Source organism: Poecilia reticulata, chromosome 9 (assembly GCF_904066995.2).
Source record: "Poecilia reticulata chromosome 9, P_reticulata-male-v2, whole genome shotgun sequence".
Classification (NCBI taxonomy): domain Eukaryota; kingdom Metazoa; phylum Chordata; class Actinopteri; order Cyprinodontiformes; family Poeciliidae; genus Poecilia; species Poecilia reticulata.
The window spans coordinates 24,199,671-24,217,687 of NC_088838.1; the positions used below are offsets into that span (position 1 = coordinate 24,199,671).

Consider the following 18,017-nt stretch of genomic DNA (forward strand, 5'->3'; position numbering starts at 1 on the left):
GTACAGTGCTGGGGAAAGTCTGATGGCCGCTGCAGCTATAATTTTGTGGCTGTACTTATGACACAGAACCAGATTATACTTTCTGAACAAACAGCATGAGAAGGTCTGTGGTGGGAAAAAACATTAAACAGATGAAGTCATAAAAAAGGGCCGCTGCTTCACTGGCTTTTTGACGATGAATGAGTTTGACTCTTCTCCTTCAAAACCGACTGGTTCTGCATGCTAATGGGGCTCGTGAACACAGAACACGCATAAACCAACAGACGCTTCCCATCCGGTCATTATTCCCTTGACAATTCTGACAGTTTCCACTGAGCTGCAGGATTCAAATCAGATGCATTAAGAGAGGCGTTGATGGCCATGAGACGATAACAAGACAAAGGTTTTAGCAGCAAATTCAGAAAAACAAAGTGTTGCCATTCTGTGATTTTCAGAGACGGATTTGAAAATAAATCCAAGACTATCTTCGCACTTCGAACAAACCAGCGCCAAATCAGCTGCAACAGGAATAAATTGTTGGATCTCACCAATCAGCTATTAGCTCTATTGTGCAAAATTTAATAAACTAATGTTTCAACAGGTAAGTTCCACCTTTATTTGATCAATAAGCTTCTAACATTACTTGTTCTAGACTTCCAATGAATAATGCACACCTGTAATCACTCGCCCTGTTGAAGTGTTCACTTGTGACTGATGAAGACACGCATAGTGTTGATGCTCAGTCTTGTTGATTATTGCAGAATAAAGCTAAGAATAATTTACAGCAGTTTTATACCCGTCTAATTCTAAGGTGGCCCTAATGCCAAAAAACTAAGAAGGTGTCATTTTTGTGTTTTGTGAATCTTTGTGAATCGACTCCTTACTTAGTATATAATCATCCATTTTAGGACTGAAAGCTTGTTGCACCCTTGCTTCATGTAGCAGGATTTCTAAAAGCGGTAGATAAATAGTGTTTATCCTGGTGGTATCTGTTGTTAAAGCGATCAGATTTATATTTTCTTGCAAATAACTTGTCTTACCTGCTTATGTCCATTCCTGACTGTGCATCTATTTTTATCCCTCTATTTTCCTCCAACACACTCTTCCTCTCTTGCAACCCTCCCCTCCTTTACTTCTTCCATCTGGCCCCAATGGTAGCGTGCCAGCTTTCCCATGTGTAGTTATGCCTCTTATACCTACTGCCTGCAAACAGCTTGTGCTCTAGTCTTTTGCAATATGGTCCCTAGTCACCCGCTTTTTTCATGCATATAATTGCACCTGATTCTGAATGGTTGGTGTTTTGTGAAATAGCTGCACGGTTGTGTTGCTGTAATCAGCCTATCATTTGAACAGACGCAAATATTATGGGCCCATATGCTGGTTTGAGACCCGATGAAGTGAAAGCTATAAATTAAGAAGATAAATGACAGCTATATGGGACCCATCTGCATACTTGCATCATACTGTACGTACAGTAAATTCCCTGCTTTTCAGTTCACCTCTGATATGAATAATTGATGCCATTATGCCTGACCCACATTTCAGCAACCAAGTCCCCTGCATACAACCTCTCATATAGTATAATAATCATATCTGATGCTAGGTGATAAATAATAAACACCATTCCTGGTTCCCTCCAGATCTGTAGAGCGGATCTCCAGTCTGATTTAAATATGCATACACCGTACTGTTGCAGTGGGCTCTTAACCCTGAATGGACTTCCTGCAGTGTCGCATTCAGACTCACTGCATTTCAGTATCTGTAACGCAGCCACTATGAGGATGACCTTCTTAACTGAGGGTTCACACTGAGGTTCATTCACTCTGTGTGCCAAGCAAACCCCAGACGCCACATCTGTAAACTCAATGCTCATTGCTAATTCATCTAAAATCAAGTGGGATTTAAACCACGTAAGCTTCATCTCGCCATAGTTGATAACGTTAAAATCAACCTATATGGGGAACCATGACAACAAGGCTCTTGGAAATACACAGCATTTCAAGGCACAGCGATAAAATGCCTATGATGAGCGTTTGTCAGATATCAGGAGTGTTTTGACTATCTGTGCTGTTAGTTTTATCACTCTGTCTCTGCTTCGTGCCTGTGACTGACGACAATAAGAAAATCAGATCAGCAGATCAACTGATGTTTCACATATGAAGATAGGATGCTACTCTTATTGTTGAGTACTGGATTTTAAAAGGGATTTGTTAATGAAGGAATCCTGTTTAATAGGAAACCAGTAAGTTGTCCTCATACTTAACTCTCACTGCAAAATTGCAAATTTTATTGTTTTAAATTTTGAGTGGTTTGCATGTATGTCTGCATTCTTTACACTGACACCCTTAAATAAAATCCAGTACAGTCACGTGTTTTTGGGAGTCACCTAATAATAGGTCAACTTTGTGAAATAAAACTGCTTTTGGAAATGTCTCAGAGGTTTTTTTTAGAACATTGGTGAACAAAGACCAACATGAGGACCAATGAGCATAGCAGACATGTTAGAGAGGAAGTGGAGGAGATGTTATAAAGGTTATAAAACAAAATCCAAGCTATGAAGAGCCACAGTGAAATGATTTAGTTTAAAGCAAATTAATATTGTGAGAATGGCCCAGTGAAAGTCAAGGCAATTGCATTAATTTCATCAAAAGTTGCTTACACAAAGAATTGATCCAAGGAGACTGAATATACATAACATTTTTCAGATTTCTTTTCTAAAAGCAAAGTAGTTTCTCTTCTTTCTTTTTTTTTGACATTTTTGTGATGCTCTAGCATTCAAAGCCTTTGCAGGGTGGGCTATTACTGTCTGCCTCATTCTGCTACCTATAGGGTGACAGTAATGGCTGAGGTATTTACATGAATACCAGAACATGTTATTCTTCTTGTAAAGTTTCAGTGTTGTGGCTTCACGTTTTTTTAAAGTGACGGAAAGCTCCGCTTGTCTTACAAAAATCACCTGAGCTTGTGAGGTCTACATTTTTCCACACAAGGGAAGGGTGATGGTGTTTTGGAAAATAATCTCCTTTGTGCTATGATTGTGACCAGTGGAGGGTGAGGAAGATGAGAGACGGGTGGTCGGACAGAGGAGGGGGAGTACAGAGGAAGGAATCGAGGTGGGCCGTGAAAAACTGTCATGCATGACCGTGATCCTGGTCGACAGTTGGTCCGCTCTGTTTCACCGATCTCCTTACAGCTTGCTTGGTGGTCTTTCAGGGATAAAACATGTCTCGGTGCAGACTGCATCAGAAAATAACATATCCCAATCTCAATCTCTGTCATATGATGGCCCTCAAGCACGGTTACCCCCCACTGCTCTCCTCTCAGCCCATGTGATTGTACTACACACTCACATTACTTCTCAAGCTAGATAAAGTCAGATGGAGTATAGATGGGAAAAGATTGCACAATGTGAAGCACTCATGAAAATAAATTGGGAAATTGACTTTTTTTTTTTCCCTTCTTGCAAGGAGTTACATGTGAAAATTGATCGTGCTCTCATGTTTATAGATTGATAGGAAGCTAAAAGCAGCAGCACTCTCCAGCTTAACTTTGCATAAATAGTGAAAGATATAGAAATAACACATTCACCCATCGGCTCTTTCATTTATAAGTAATGTATTGTTGTAATCTAAAATAAATAAGAGTTTATACTCTTCTTGACTCGATAAAAGCGCCAAAGGAAAGTTAATGAGCTTTCAGCAAGCCCCTAATGCTAAGCTAAGCTAATGATGGTGGCATACCATCTGTACTGTGCCAAAATAAGATCAAACAACACTACATTAAATGTTGGCTGTTTATTTTAACATCATGTTGTGTGGTCAGAGTGTGAAAACTGGACATAGCTTACTCAGCATAAGTAAGCAATAAGCAATAATACGTGCCAAAGTTTGGTTAAAACTGCCTTCTGACTAAACAGCATAAATCCAGCCTCTGGATGGAAGAAATGACCTCGTTGAAGTGCATCTTGAAGTCGAATCCCTACTTGTTTTCCAACTTGCAGCTGAGACACTGATGATCAGGCATTCCTCAGATTCTAGCTTATAAATGGTAAATGACCTGTAACACTTTATTAAGTCCAAAGGACCCAAAGATCTTCACACATCCATTTATATGCTGATGGTGGTGAGCTATGTTGTAGCCACAGCTGTCCTGGGGTAGTCTGACAGGAGCAAGGTGCCACTGGAGCCTCTGACCACTGACTGAAGCAGGAGTCCAAACCGGGATCCCACTGGTAACGGGACAAACTCCTACCACTGTTGCCCCTACATAACTTCAATGTGCTATAAGTCGCCGTGTATTATCTCCTACTCTGCCATAAAAACTCATTTTGCAAACCCAACAGCATAAATCATAGAGAGAGACTATTTTCAACACTCCAAGCAACGGCTCTTGTTCTAGATATTTACTTCACTGTCTGGCGTCTGCATTACCACTGATTCAGGTCTCCAGGGTGCCTGCCAGGTGTTCTTTGCTTCCAGCACAGCATAGGACTTTCTGCATCCTACGCTGTGTTTCCAGCGTATGCTATCTGTGGTGGTGTTTCTGTGTTAGCTTTCCCATAGCGTTGCTGGGTGTGGCCTGTCCCATTTTCCGCCACTGACCATGATGTCTCTGTTCCCTGCAGATCAGCCTTCGAGCAGGACGTGGAGCATGGTAACACAGATGGCCTGGGAGACTGCCAAAGTAAGCAAGCCCTCTTCACTCTTATCTTTCCTCCTCTTTTCCATACCTCCCTCACCACCATGGCGTCTCCTGTTTTCTCTGTTAACTCTGCTCACCTCTGAGCCCATCGTTTCCTTCTTTTGCTACCGTCACCTTTTTCTTCTCCTGTCTGTTCAGGCCCTACAATTCCCTCTTTCAAGCGTCTTCCATCCATCTGTCCCTTTCAGCCCTTGTCCGCTTGTGTCCTGTCCCCGCTGTTTCTCCGGTCCCTGGTCAATAGAGCCCTGTGTCCCATTGGGCAAACAGAGTTTCTTTTTGAGAATTTCCTCAAAAACACAACCAATTCAGCAGCACGCTGAGTTTGTAGATGTGAAAAGTCGCAGGAACTGTTATATTGAAAGTAAAAAACAAGACTATTCAAAGCCAGCCTCTATTCTTAAAAGGTGGGATTTTATTCTTCGCACTTTGAGACAGTATATTTGTTCTTTTCAGGACCAAATGCACTCTGTTAGCACTTGCAAACAAGTGCTGGAACTTTATTCTCCTGAAACTTTAAAACGTGTTTGATATCGAATTAAATCAGTAAATAACTCTATAAAGGCTATAATTTTCTTCTTTGCTTTCATTTGTGTGTTTATGAGCTAACCCAGAGCATTATACCTCCATCAGCCGTAAAACCCTGAAAAATTCCCTTTGATTGGACGGAAAGAGAATATTGAGCTGCCAGCCAACTCTGAATTACTTTAAAAGTCATGGTTTTCCATCGTATTAAAACATATAAGCTCCCTTTCATTGCCCACAATAACAGGTTTCCTTTCGTTTTTCTTCTTTTTCTCTGCAGATACATTTGTGGCACTGAATGGTAAGTGTTCCTCATCCACCTCACGGCAATCAAACTCATAAAGGATGGAGTTTGAAGCTCCATCCTTTCCCCCACTAAATCTTTAACTTCAGCCACACCTCTTCATCAGCTCAGTCAGTCTTGCCCTCTCAAGCAAATGAAAAACTCCTCCCACATGTGTAAAGACAGATTATTAATGATTCCAGGTTTTAACCAAATTGATTTCATTCCTTTCTTTTTGATAGACATCCCTTCTGGTTATGAAGGTAATGGAAAGTCAGTCACGCTCTTACATAGTTCCTTTTGGTGTTTAAAGGTGGAAGAGATAAAAATCTTTCATCTTTGATAGTGATCCCTTTAGTTTGTTTGACATTTTTCTCCCTCACTCTTTGTTTAGTAGCTCCATCTTCCTCCTTCGCTTGTGCTGCAGCATTGATTAGCTATGACCTTTGCTTTGTTAATTGGATGGATCTGGTTGTTGGTGGTTAAAGGCTTTGATAGTGAGGAAGTTCTTCGGTGTGTGCATTAGACGGGTGTCGATAGAGAGAGCGAGATGTTAACCTGCCCAGTTGAGAGTGTGTTTATGCTCACCAAACAGCATCACACAGCTTTATTCATACGTATGCTTTTCTTATCCACCACGGTCTATCAGGGCTCATTCAGCGTTGTCTTAAGACATTCATCCATTCATTTATTCACCCATCCATAAAACAATTATACATCTGGTTATCCATAAATACATTTATCACCTTTGCAGGAAGTATTAGTAGTGAACTTTGGTATTTTCACTTTCGTCTCTACAGGATGAAAAATGAGAACGTCGTCTGCAATTTGGGCTTTAAAACTGTGCGGGGCCCTGGTATCAGAATCATCCCTGAGAAGCTGATACTTGTAGCAAAGCCACTCTCATCTACATGTAAACTTACAAAGATATTCTTTATCTAATCACAGGACAAATTAGCTCTTTTTAGTGAATCGCTCTCAGCTCCATCTCGCGCTCTCTCTCAAACACACGCATACACACAGAGTGCCTCGCAGCTGCCAGATCAAAACGGTCAGATCCATGCAGAATGACGAGAATAGATATTTTGAAGTCTCTCCAGCAAGCCCTCTCACTCACCCCCCTGTGGCTGTACTCCCACTGTGATTCTCCCTTCTTTTTGGAGATCCAGGGTCATCCAAAAAGCATCTGTGTTGGTGTGCTCCCCCTCCTCGTGTGCAATATGCTTAGAGATGTGTGTTTTGAGCCGCAGACAAAAACTCACACCCGTTTTACTGCGTCCAGACTCGGTCCCAGCCATTTCCCAAAACCCTCTATCTATCTGTTGGCGGTTGATATGGATTTTAAGATAAATTATTGCAGCCTCTAAAATCTCATCTTTTTTACTCCAGACGAGACACCCTCGCCTCTCTTTAATCTGTAGAAAGAGAGGGATGTGCATCCGTTGGCAGTTTTTTTTCCCCCTCCTGATCTCGGAAGGAGTGCAGAGTCTCTGGGCTCCCTGTATGTGTGTCATCTGCCTGAATTGCACTTCCCCTGTTGGTGGGGGTATGAATTATAAAATAGGCCTGTCACACTAATCTCTCAGCCTTGGGCCAATAGTTAAATAAATCATTTTAATGATTGCCACGCCACACAGAAGAGGAGGAGGCCTTGAGTGGCGTTCTGCGAGGGGGGTCTGTTGTGAGCAGTCTCCTGGCGTTGCCTCCCCGTCTTCAAACACAAGCGTAAACACATATTGAACGTGCACATCCTCAAACAAACACACACTCCCATGCTGTCACCTCCTCCACGGAGAGGGCTTGTCAAAAGCGGTAACTGGGGGAAGAGATCTGCAGAGCCGATGTAGATAAAAGCGTCGTCGCTCTTAATCGAGGGCTTTTTTTTTTTTTTCTTGCCGTATGGCTTAAATACATCATGGTATATCCCATTTATAGGAGCAAAACTGTGTAGGGAGGCTTAACTGTTAGCATGTGGGATGGTAATGTGATTGTCACGGTTCAAAAATACAGTCAAACAAAGCTTATGCATAAATTCTGCTCATGAAGAACAATGAGAAGCATAAGAAAGGGGGGTGGAGGAAAACTGACGGTGTAAGCAATGTCTGAATGTAAACAGGAGAGAGATACGCACGATCCATCACCCACAGAGGAGCTCACAGTGGGTTCACATCCACAGCTCACATTTCTATTTCACTGAGGTTTGTTGAGATGGACAAACACGTAGAGTGGAAGGGAAATGACTGATGGTTTTCAAATTTTTTGACAAAGTAAAATCTAAAATGTGGAGTGCATTTGTATTCACCTCCTCTGATTCAGTGCTTTATGAAACCACCATTTATTACAAATATATTTGCATTTACAGATGAACATGTTCACCCGTTCTTATTAGTAAAGCAGTTTGGATGAACCCTTGAGCAGCAGTTGTCAAGCTTTGTTACATATTGTCAGTTGACTTCTGGCTTATACTTTGACTAGGCCATTCTAACACACCAACATGCTTCCATCTGAACCAGAGTTGCCCAATTTCGGTCTTCAAGGGCCAGGGTCCAGCATGTTCAACATACCTTGAGCAAACAAATGGTTTATCGGTCATTTAGAAATTTGAATCGGTTGAACTAGGGAGACATCAAGACATACCAAGTTTTCTTCCAGTATTGATCTGAATTTAACTCCATCTATTTTCCCGTCAACTCTGAATATATCACTTCTCTATGGATTTTTTTATAGATTTTTATTTTTAGTTGAAGACAATGTATTATTCCCAATTTTAATATATTTTGTGTGGATTTATCACATAAACTCCAGACACATAGGAAACATATCACTTTAAGAGGTGTGATTGATTTTACAAAGCGCTGAATCTGTGTTACTCTGCAAGTTCAAGAAGTTTACTCCAAGTTCCGGATCAGTTTTGTAGCTCTGCACATTTAACTTCACAGGTACAAAACTGATCAAAACCTTGAAATGAACAAAAGTATACAAAAAAACAGCAGGGAGAAAATGTTCTGAGTCAAAGGCTCCTTTGTGGTTAGAAAGCAGTTGCAGGCAGAATCCTCAACAGGACCAGTGAGGAGAAAGTTTGTCTTTTGTCCTACATATGGCAGCGGGGCACCCTGTGGTTACAGTGGAGAAATTATCATCTGACAGACCCAGAAGAGATCTGACATGTCAATCGGAGCAGGACAGGGGGAGACGATAGAGATGCAGGGAAATGACAGGAAGAGGAAACGTGTCAATCCTTAGAAACACACATGTAATTGGTAATGAGCTGCCGAGGGTCACAAGGGAAACACCTTGTTAACCCTCACACAGCCCAGCAACTGTCTGAGTGTGTATTTATTCATCCGAGGACTGAATGTGTGTGTATATATGTGCGTGCGTGTGTGTGAACAGTCTAGCTGGTCTGTCTGTGCCTGTGTGCACTGGAGCTTGGTCCTGTTTGCTCTGAGCAGAAGTTAACCTGTGCTGTGTCCGACAGGCCACCACCACCATCACCACTCCCTTTCACTTCCCACCTCGGCCCTCCCCGAGGCAGCCGAGGGGCCCCTGGGGCGGAAGGACCCCCCTATGAGTTCAGACAAAGGGGAGGACCCTTACGTGGCGGTGCCCTCTCAGACTCAACCCGAAGCCACTGGTAAGCCTTGGAACGTAACAGAAATCAGTCAGTTTGGTCCATAGTCGCCTGTGGCAACAGGCTAATGAGGGGGGAAGGGTGGGGATGTAAAGTGGAAGGGGGTAGGGGAGGTTTATGTAATTGAGATTTACGGCTGCCTTGCTGCTTCCAGCTGACGCGGTGTATAGATGGTGGATGGTTTTCTCTCTAGGGGACAAATTGCCTCATGCTGTGCACGACAAACCCGCTGCAGAAAAGTAGCAAACAAGCGAGATGACACACGTTCACCCATGTGCACCTACACACTCAGCGCTCATTAGGATGCATACTCAAATACATACACACACACACACACACACGCCCCCCCCCGCCCCCCCCGCCCCCCCACACACACACACACACGCAGAGTAGTGTGGATTTATTATCTGTGGACTGTAATGTCCCATAGGAGATGTAATATCCAGACCATTACACTCTGAAAAGGAAGATGGCGATGTATTTATTTCCTGGAGAAGATGGCCTGGTTGCCGGCTGTGCCATCCTTCGCGACACGGTGACATGACATTGAACGCCCTTTTTTCTCCTGTGTTAACAACCTGCCTAATGCTGTGCCGCCTCAAGGGCAGCTCGTCGGATAAATGAGTCACTGAGAAAAGGATAGAGGAGGAGGAGGCTAGGGACCAATCGAAGGAGGGAATTTAAAGGTCTCTGGAGAGCCGCCAGTTCATTATGATGGGACAGACCGACGTATAACACACCCTATTAAAGCAACACGTCACTTGTTCATGGTTCTGCAATTAGAACCAGCTTCAACATTGTTAAAAATATAGGCTATAAAAGTTAATTGATAATAAAATAATAGAGTCCCTTGCCAACTTATTCAAACCTACTGAACATTTCCAGACATTTTATATGGATTTTATGTGATTGACCAACATAAGTCAAAGGACGTGACAGTTAAATGGATGAAAATGGAGTTTTTAATTTTATACCTGGAAAAATATATACGAAAACTACACTATGGAATTATTTGTAGCCCTTTTCTTTGATAGCCATGAATAAAACTGCAACCAAATATCTCAAGAAATCATTTAATAAGAAATTAAGAATGTCAGTATGAGTCCAGCTGTCCTGTGAACAAACAGCAATCAATGAATGATGTTGCAGATCAGCTTCAACAGGGTTTGGTTATAAAACAACATCCCCGGCTTTGAATATTTACTAAAATAATTCAGTAACTTATCAAAACATGACGACGAACTGACAGGCTGGACAAGGAAAGCATCAATCAAAGCTAATTGGTCTGTAGTGACTCGAGAGGAGCTAAACGCATCCACAGCTCAGGTTGAGGACTCTCTAAAGAGCAACTTTTAGTTATTCATAATTCTCTCACAGCAAAATGAAACGGTTGAAGGAAAGACATAAGAAGTGGTGAAGGGGTTAAACCAAACATGTGGCTAAAGGATGAGACCAAACTGAATTTATCTGGCCTGAACAGAAAATGCTGTGTCTGGTAGGAAATTAGCGGTGGTGAAACATGATAGTGGAAGAATCATGCTGTGGAGATTTGGTCAGGGAATTTGGTCAGAGTTTTATTTTTTTTAATTCTGAAAACTATGTCACGTTTCTTCTACTTCACCAAAATGTACTGATTAGCATTGATACATTATACAAATCCTGACAAAATCTGAAAAAATTGAGAGGTTATGAAAACTTTAAACTTCAATTAACTTTAATCCGCCTCTAATTATTAGAGGCGGATCCTTCAATAGCGAAAATGCTGTAAGTGTAAAAACAGGCATAGCAATAAGAAAGCAGCTGTTGAGCTCAGATTGGAAGCTTTCGTTTCACACAGAGATTTGTGGCGTCTTCAGCCTTCTGGGGAGTGAATACAACCTGAACGAGAACACAGGAAGCCATTTCATTCACAGGCTTGTAAAAGTCTTTGAAGAATTCAACTGTTGACAAGCAGGACTGATAGGCCGATTGTTCCTGTGCGGAAAAAAATACCCTCAAACGAGTTCAAAAGTATTTGGCGATGCGAATCAGATGTGAGGGTTCTCCGCATGAGAGCCATAATCTAGGACTAGAGAGAAATCACGCCATCTCCTAGTTTATAAAGCTTAATTTGGTTCTGCGGTAGGAATTTCTGCGTTTCCTGTCTATGGAGAAAACACAGCAGAGGCAGCTGGAAGCAGCAAAGGCACCAGTAGGTAGATCCAAGCACAATGGTGGCAGAGACTTCAGACAGCATGCCTACAGCCAGCATCACAACATGCTGCCGTGCCTCCAGTTGCCTTTACCTGAGCAGATGCAGAATTACTTGGCTCAACAAAAGCTAAAATTCATCTTACACCCAAATTACCTGCAAGGGTTTAGATTCATTTCGAGGGGGAATGTTGGGAGTTTTACTCTCAGGTAATGGCAACGTGGCTTCATATGTCAAAACAATGCTTTCTGCTGTTTTTTTCTGTATTATTATTATTATTATTATTATTATTATTATTATTATTATTATTATTATTATTATTATTATTATTATTATTATTATTATTTTTATGGGACACCTTTGCAGCTTGTTTCACCGTTTATTGGTTCAATTTCAGCTCTGCAGACTTTTCTTTTTCCTTTTTCTCTAAACGTCAGCTTTGATGAGATTTGCCTTTTATTTTTTCTTTATGTGAGCAGTTCTTGATGTTTTTGCATGGCTTGGTTTGAGACTACCTCTTTTTTGCTATTTATATATTTGCTTTTTTTCCACTGTGTTGATTGCTTTGATGGTATTAAGCACAGTTTTGCCTCCATACAGCTTAACGCTCTTTCAGCATGGCAAATTGAGCACCACAGCCAACAGTACTCATTTCCCGCTCCACCCATCCAGCCTCTTCTTCCTTCCTGTCGTTTCTAAGCATCGCTGGCTTCAGGTGTCAACTGTACTGTGAAAACGTAAAGGTGGAAAATGGTGTACACATATGAGAAATGATCATAGAGTCTGAAACCAAGCAAATAAGTCATTTCATCTACATTTTAATGACTTAGATAAATTTATGCAGCCGAAATGAGGAATCAACATTCAGCAGCACCATCAATCTGGAGTTTATGCTTCAGCTAAAATATATTATCTCATATCCAAAGTCATTTGCAAGCTTGTTTATGATGTAAAAGAAATTAAAATTACCCCTTAAATTTTTCATTTGCAGCTGAGACAGAAATCTTATCTGCTAATGAATACTACAGTGCTGCCAATATGTATTAGTCCAACCCCACCGGAGTAATTAGTAATGCTGCAAAGTGATGATTCACAGACAAATGATTATATTCGACACCCAGCAGCACCATTGTTTGGCATTCCAGTGGGGCCGCTGCAGTAGCAGTGTTGTTGCTCGTGTTTCACAGTACATTTGAGCTTTGTGTGCGTCTAGCCAGGCCTCATCTCTCGCTGCTAAGATTCTGTGAAAAAGTATGTACCCCCTAACAGATTTCTTCTTTTTTCCTTTTTTATCACATGTATGTTTCAGATCATCAAACTGATTTTGACAAAAACACGCATTTTTCAAATGATGATTTCATTTTTTTAGGAAAAGAAATCTATCCGAGCCAACCTCTGGCTTGGTCAGGAGATGTGCTGATTAATTTTACTAGCCACATCCAGGCCTAATGACTGCCTGAAGTTTAAAACTCTTAAATTGTTGGTTTGGAAGGCTTTCATCTCTTAAAAAAAAAAAAACTAAATTATAATTTGAAACCTGCATTTTGTATTGAATCAGTTTATTCAAGTCTGATATTGTTTTATGATCTGAAACATAAGTGGAATGCAAAAGAAAAAAAAAAGGACATCTGGAATGTGGAAAATACTTCTCATGGGATTGTATATGTTATTCTGTAGCACATATCTTGCCTTTCCTTCCATCACCTCCCCCATAAGCCATCAGCAGCCTATTCCTCCTTCCACCATCTGCTGCCATTGTGATCAGTCTCCCTTCCACAGGACCTCTGATCTGACTAGGCTGGCATGTTCCAAGGCTATACCTTACCTGGTGCAAATTAATTCCCAGACCAATTTTACAGAGCCTCTTTGCCCTGTCCCTGTCTTTCTCCTCCATCTCGGCACCTTCTCGACTGTTTTTCCCATTGCAGTCTGTCTCTTCGGCAGCTGATGTCATATCAGTTCTCCTATCTGCAGGAATGAATCCATTCCCTGCCTCTCCTTAGCTCCATTTCCTCTCAGATACCTGTCGCCTCTTCTCTGTCGAGCCTGGTTCTTCTCTTCCTACCCCTCCGTTACATCCACCCTTTCCCCCACCCCCAACCTCGACCTGTAACCACTGCTGTGTTGCTCCAATTTATGGGTTCATTATTGGTGAGGTGGAAGGAAAGTAGGGGGATGGAAAGAGACTTCAAGGAAAGAGACTTTGGGGATGAACGAATGGAGGGTCACGTGATGAAGATTTATTAAAGAGAATAGAACAATAATGTTGCACTGAAGGTTATGTGGAGGATAAAGGGAAGAGATGCAAGGAGATGAAATAGAGGAGAGGAGAATCTGAGGTGATATAAAATCTGCTGAGATATTACAGCTGCAGAGTGGTCAATAGCTTTTCTCTGTTTCTCCTTTTGTTTGTGTAGTGACAGAGAATTTGAGTCAGTCTAGGCTACACTACTCTTCAAAAATATCTTTCTTTGAAGAATGGATGCACAATATTGGATTTTTGGTCGATATCCGATATGCCAATATACTAAAACTCATTTGACTGATAAGCAATACCAATATTGATATTTTTTATATATACCTACTTACTGAAACTGTATGGCTTTCTCTACTGTGGAATGAATTACAATACCACATTGTCTTTGTCATTATATCGACCCTCTACCAAATGCAAATGCTAAAAGGGAGGCTGAAAATTATGTAACACTTTCAACTTATGTTCAATGTCAAATTTGTTTACGATATATGCTTTCAAACACTGCAAATTTGTAAATCTTCACAAAACTAAACTCTGCCTGTTCAAGAGCAACAAGTGAAAAGCACATCAGTCGTGGATTAATACTTAACAGTTTCTTATGACGCTTTACTGCAGGCATTATTGTCGCTGGTTTGTCATATAAAAACATCTTTTATATCAGTGAATTATTTTGACGGAATGGCCGATGTCCGATATTACATATTACATCTCATATCAACCGATACCATGCCGATAAAATTGTGCATCCCTAATTTGAAAGAAAGACCATAACCTGGATTACAGTTATCAGTTCAAAGATAATTCATTGTGGTGGTTATAAATTAGTTAATCTCTAAATTATGATAGAGTACGGGGGATTTTTTTATTGATATTTGCCTTTATGTAACGTTACGCTCAAAAGGATTCCTACCCTTTAATATTTGAAATGATTTTCATTCAACTAAGATATTTGTTTCTGATAACATGTGAGACAAGCATCTCTTAAAATATAGGTTTATGTAGAAAATATAAGCTCTTGGACGGTATCAGTTTCCATTTATATTCTGCAAATATAATCAGAAAAGAACCTTGCTTTTACCGAGTAAAAAGCACAATGTTTTTGATCAGATGCGCTTATCAAGAGCTAATGTAATTTATGATTTCCCTCCATGCTCGGATTTCACAGTAATACGACCTGTCAACTGACAGCTGCTCTGCAAGGGCTATTTTCAGCTGCAGGTATCTCTCTGACACTTGTGTGCCAACGTGAGGCTGCGATGATAGAAAGGGACTGTGACCTCGTGTAGACGGCGATGGAGCACTTTTTCTTTTTGTTTCTTGTCAATGTGTCTCCGATTTCTCTTCATCTCATTCTGTGGGAAACAGAATTAGAAGGAAAACCTCCCCACTGTCATTTAGGATGCAGTGTGAATATATAACATTACATGTTTAAGTTGGTAAAAGAACACTACAGCAAAGAAATCAAAATCTAATTGTATTTTCCAACTGATGTAGTTTTGTTTTAATTTCTCAACTGCTTGTTAGCACAAATAGTGAATCGGCCAATCACATGGCTGCAAATCAATGCATTTTGATTTAGCTGTGGTGCTCAGGTTCAAACCTAGTACCACACAGGTTAGTCTGAGCAAAGTTTACCATTCTCTGAGGTACAGAAAATGGTAGGAAAAACAGAAAATACCTTGGTAGACAGTGTCAGTTTTTCTGTCTTTTCAGCATTATTGTGCCTAGTGGGTGATGTCCCACTAGCTGAATGATTGGATTTACTCTAATCCTGTATAAAAAAAAGCTGTGGTGGGATTTAGGCTAAAGGTTGGTGTAATGGCCCTTTAAGAAAGAAAAAATAAATAAAATCCAGTGTTTCAAAGAAACATGAATGAGTTAAAAGATCCAACTGTAAAACTAAAATCCCTTCTGCTCTAAAACAGTTGCCGTTGTGTTACTTGAGCTTTATTTTGCATCTCCTTTCAGCTAAAGCGTGTTCAAGCTTTTGTGCAGCCGAGAAATTATTTGCAGCTCATTCCGAGTCATTATAAAGACAATGGGCCGTATGTTTTTTCCCGCAGCATTTACGCACTTCCTTGACTGACATCAACCCACAAGCCATAATTTCCTCGGCTGATTAGCTCATTGTTCTTTAAGGCCGCCTCTGTTTTCTACACACATTTACAGCTTTCATGTTTTGGTTGCACCAGAAGAGCTTTTGCCTTTGCTGGACGCAACAAAAAAAGCAAAAAAAAAGAAAACAAAAATCAGTCAAACCATGACTGGTCTTTCTTTTGACCTCACAAATTTCTCATCCACTTTCAGATGTCAGTTTTTGTTTTACATAACACTCATTTTAATTATATTTATCAGAGCATACTACTCAATAAAATACAAGCTCACTGTTTGTTCTCTGGTGGTTTTATTCCTGTTCATTAAAATATTTATTTGTAATTATGGCATAATAAAATACACTTAAGCAGGTCAACATCAGGAATCAATGTTAATTACTTTCCCACCTTTTTTTGTCTTGTTTTAAGAATTCAATAGTTTGAGTAAAACTCTTTCTGCCAACTCTGTGTTCAATATGCCAATATGTGATATTCCTGCACTCTGGTTATAATTAGCTCTATAATTTCATTTACGTATCCCATCCTAAGCCCTATACAGTAACAACTCAGTCCTTAATCTTTAGCAGTGTCAGTTTAAGAAATCAAACAGCAGTTTATGATTGTTCCCATGGATATTTGAATTACCCCGATGTACTGTGACTATTAAATATCACAGTCTTCATGCAGGAAATTGGCTACAAGGTTAGTACATCACTTTTAATACCTGAGGTGCAGAATGATATAATTAGAGATTTAATTATATCTTGACTAGCTAATCAGTATGCTTTGCTGCAACTCTGAATTGTCTGATGAAGGCTTTAATATTGAATAATACCGTTAATGCAAGTGCCTCTTGAACACAAACATACACAAGACTTAATGGGATAATATCCAAGCAGCGAGGAGGATCAAAGGGATTTTCATAAATGCTGTCACCGTCTAATAACCAGTGTCCTTTTTTTGGAAAACACGCAAAGCAAAGCTTGTCTTAAACAGAAAGTTCTCCTGCAGAACTCCCTGCAGTACGGGCAGCATGAACCTCTTATATAATAATATAATCAATTAAAAAATCTGGTAGGGAGCTTATAGCTCACAGTTAAAATTGGCATTTGTAAAGTGGAGAAAATAGAACACCATATTCAAACATCAATGATTAACACAGTGCCATCCAAAACAAAAGCAGGAAAGTTCAAATCAATTGTAAGCTTATAAAGTTGAAATGTAAGTGGTGATTTATCCAGTGAGGAGAAGGAAATTAAAACAAATGCTACATGAATGCAAAAGCTTGGAGGCTGAATATATTGGCATAAAAAAGGATTATTCAGCCCAAAGCTGAAATTTGTGCTCCAGTTCTGACCAGCATTGTCAGCAACATGCACAAACCTGCATCAATTCTTGAAAACAGAATATTTTATATTAGCTATGGTTGTATAAAACATTTGAGCAGCTGAAAGTCTCACTTTTACACATAATGTGTGGTTGATACAGCTGCACACATTTGGTCTCTTAAAGCTGTCATCATACATGTGGTAGTTGGAAGAGCTATAAAGATATTGACAGAAAATCTATCAACTATTTGGCTCACACCAAAAAGTCCCAGCTGAAGCTAAATATTATATGCAAGTAATGGTAGTTACTGATGTACTTACATAAAGCCATTCATGGATGTCAGCAGACATTTGTCCTTTCAGGGGGAAAAATAAAAAGTAAAAACCCATCTAAAAGACATTTTCTTACCCGAGACACTTTATGCTCACAAACACTTGCAGTTTGCTACTTTGTTGCAGTCCTATCCTTGAGCTTTAGGTTGATCCTTCTCTTACAGCCAACATTAAAAATGTTTCGTCAAATTGTGGTAAGAAGAAAAATCTGCCCTCTTCATGTATTTGCTTTTAAAAAAACAACCAACTTTTCTTGCACAAAAGATCTTTGTGGAAAGTAAAAGTGCTCACTCCTTCCTTTCAATTTTTTGAAAAGGTCCTCTGCCTCTGCATTCTCATTCATAAAGGAAGAGTGACATGGCTCCAGAGGTCTTTTTTATGTCAGATACCTACATTTTACTAATCTGCTGCAAACAGCAATAAAAAACACTGATTATAATTTAAGATGTCTGCTCCCATAATTAGGGTCGGCTGCACTGTTTTTCAGCACATGACACGAGTGAGCCCAGTTGAGTTTGATAGAGGTTCCATCATTCCTCATACCGCGTCTTTGTGTTACACACAGTAGTCAAAAGGTTAGGGCCCGCTACAAAACCCCTCTGTGATGTTTAACCGCCTTTGAAGTTTCCCCAACACCAACACAAAGACAGGCTCTGTGGGCTTAAGGCAGACTGTGCCTGTGAGGAGATTAAAAGAGCG

The 18,017-nt window shown here is 40.3% G+C and overlaps 1 protein-coding gene across 2 annotated transcripts in view; it reads left to right on the forward strand.

Annotated features, from left to right (window-relative positions):
• The window catches only part of sema6a (sema domain, transmembrane domain (TM), and cytoplasmic domain, (semaphorin) 6A), a 145,192-nt gene that overhangs the window by 115,448 nt on the left and 11,727 nt on the right, over positions 1 to 18,017 (forward strand). Inside the window, exons 16-18 of one of the 2 annotated variants that reach the window (XM_008418244.3) lie at positions 4,604 to 4,662; positions 5,483 to 5,503; positions 8,964 to 9,119. In XM_008418244.3, coding sequence (XP_008416466.1) covers positions 4,604 to 4,662; positions 5,483 to 5,503; positions 8,964 to 9,119 — 236 coding nt within the window. The remainder of the gene's footprint in view (positions 1 to 4,603; positions 4,663 to 5,482; positions 5,504 to 8,963; positions 9,120 to 18,017) is intronic. The other variant, XM_008418245.3, reaches the window with a different exon arrangement.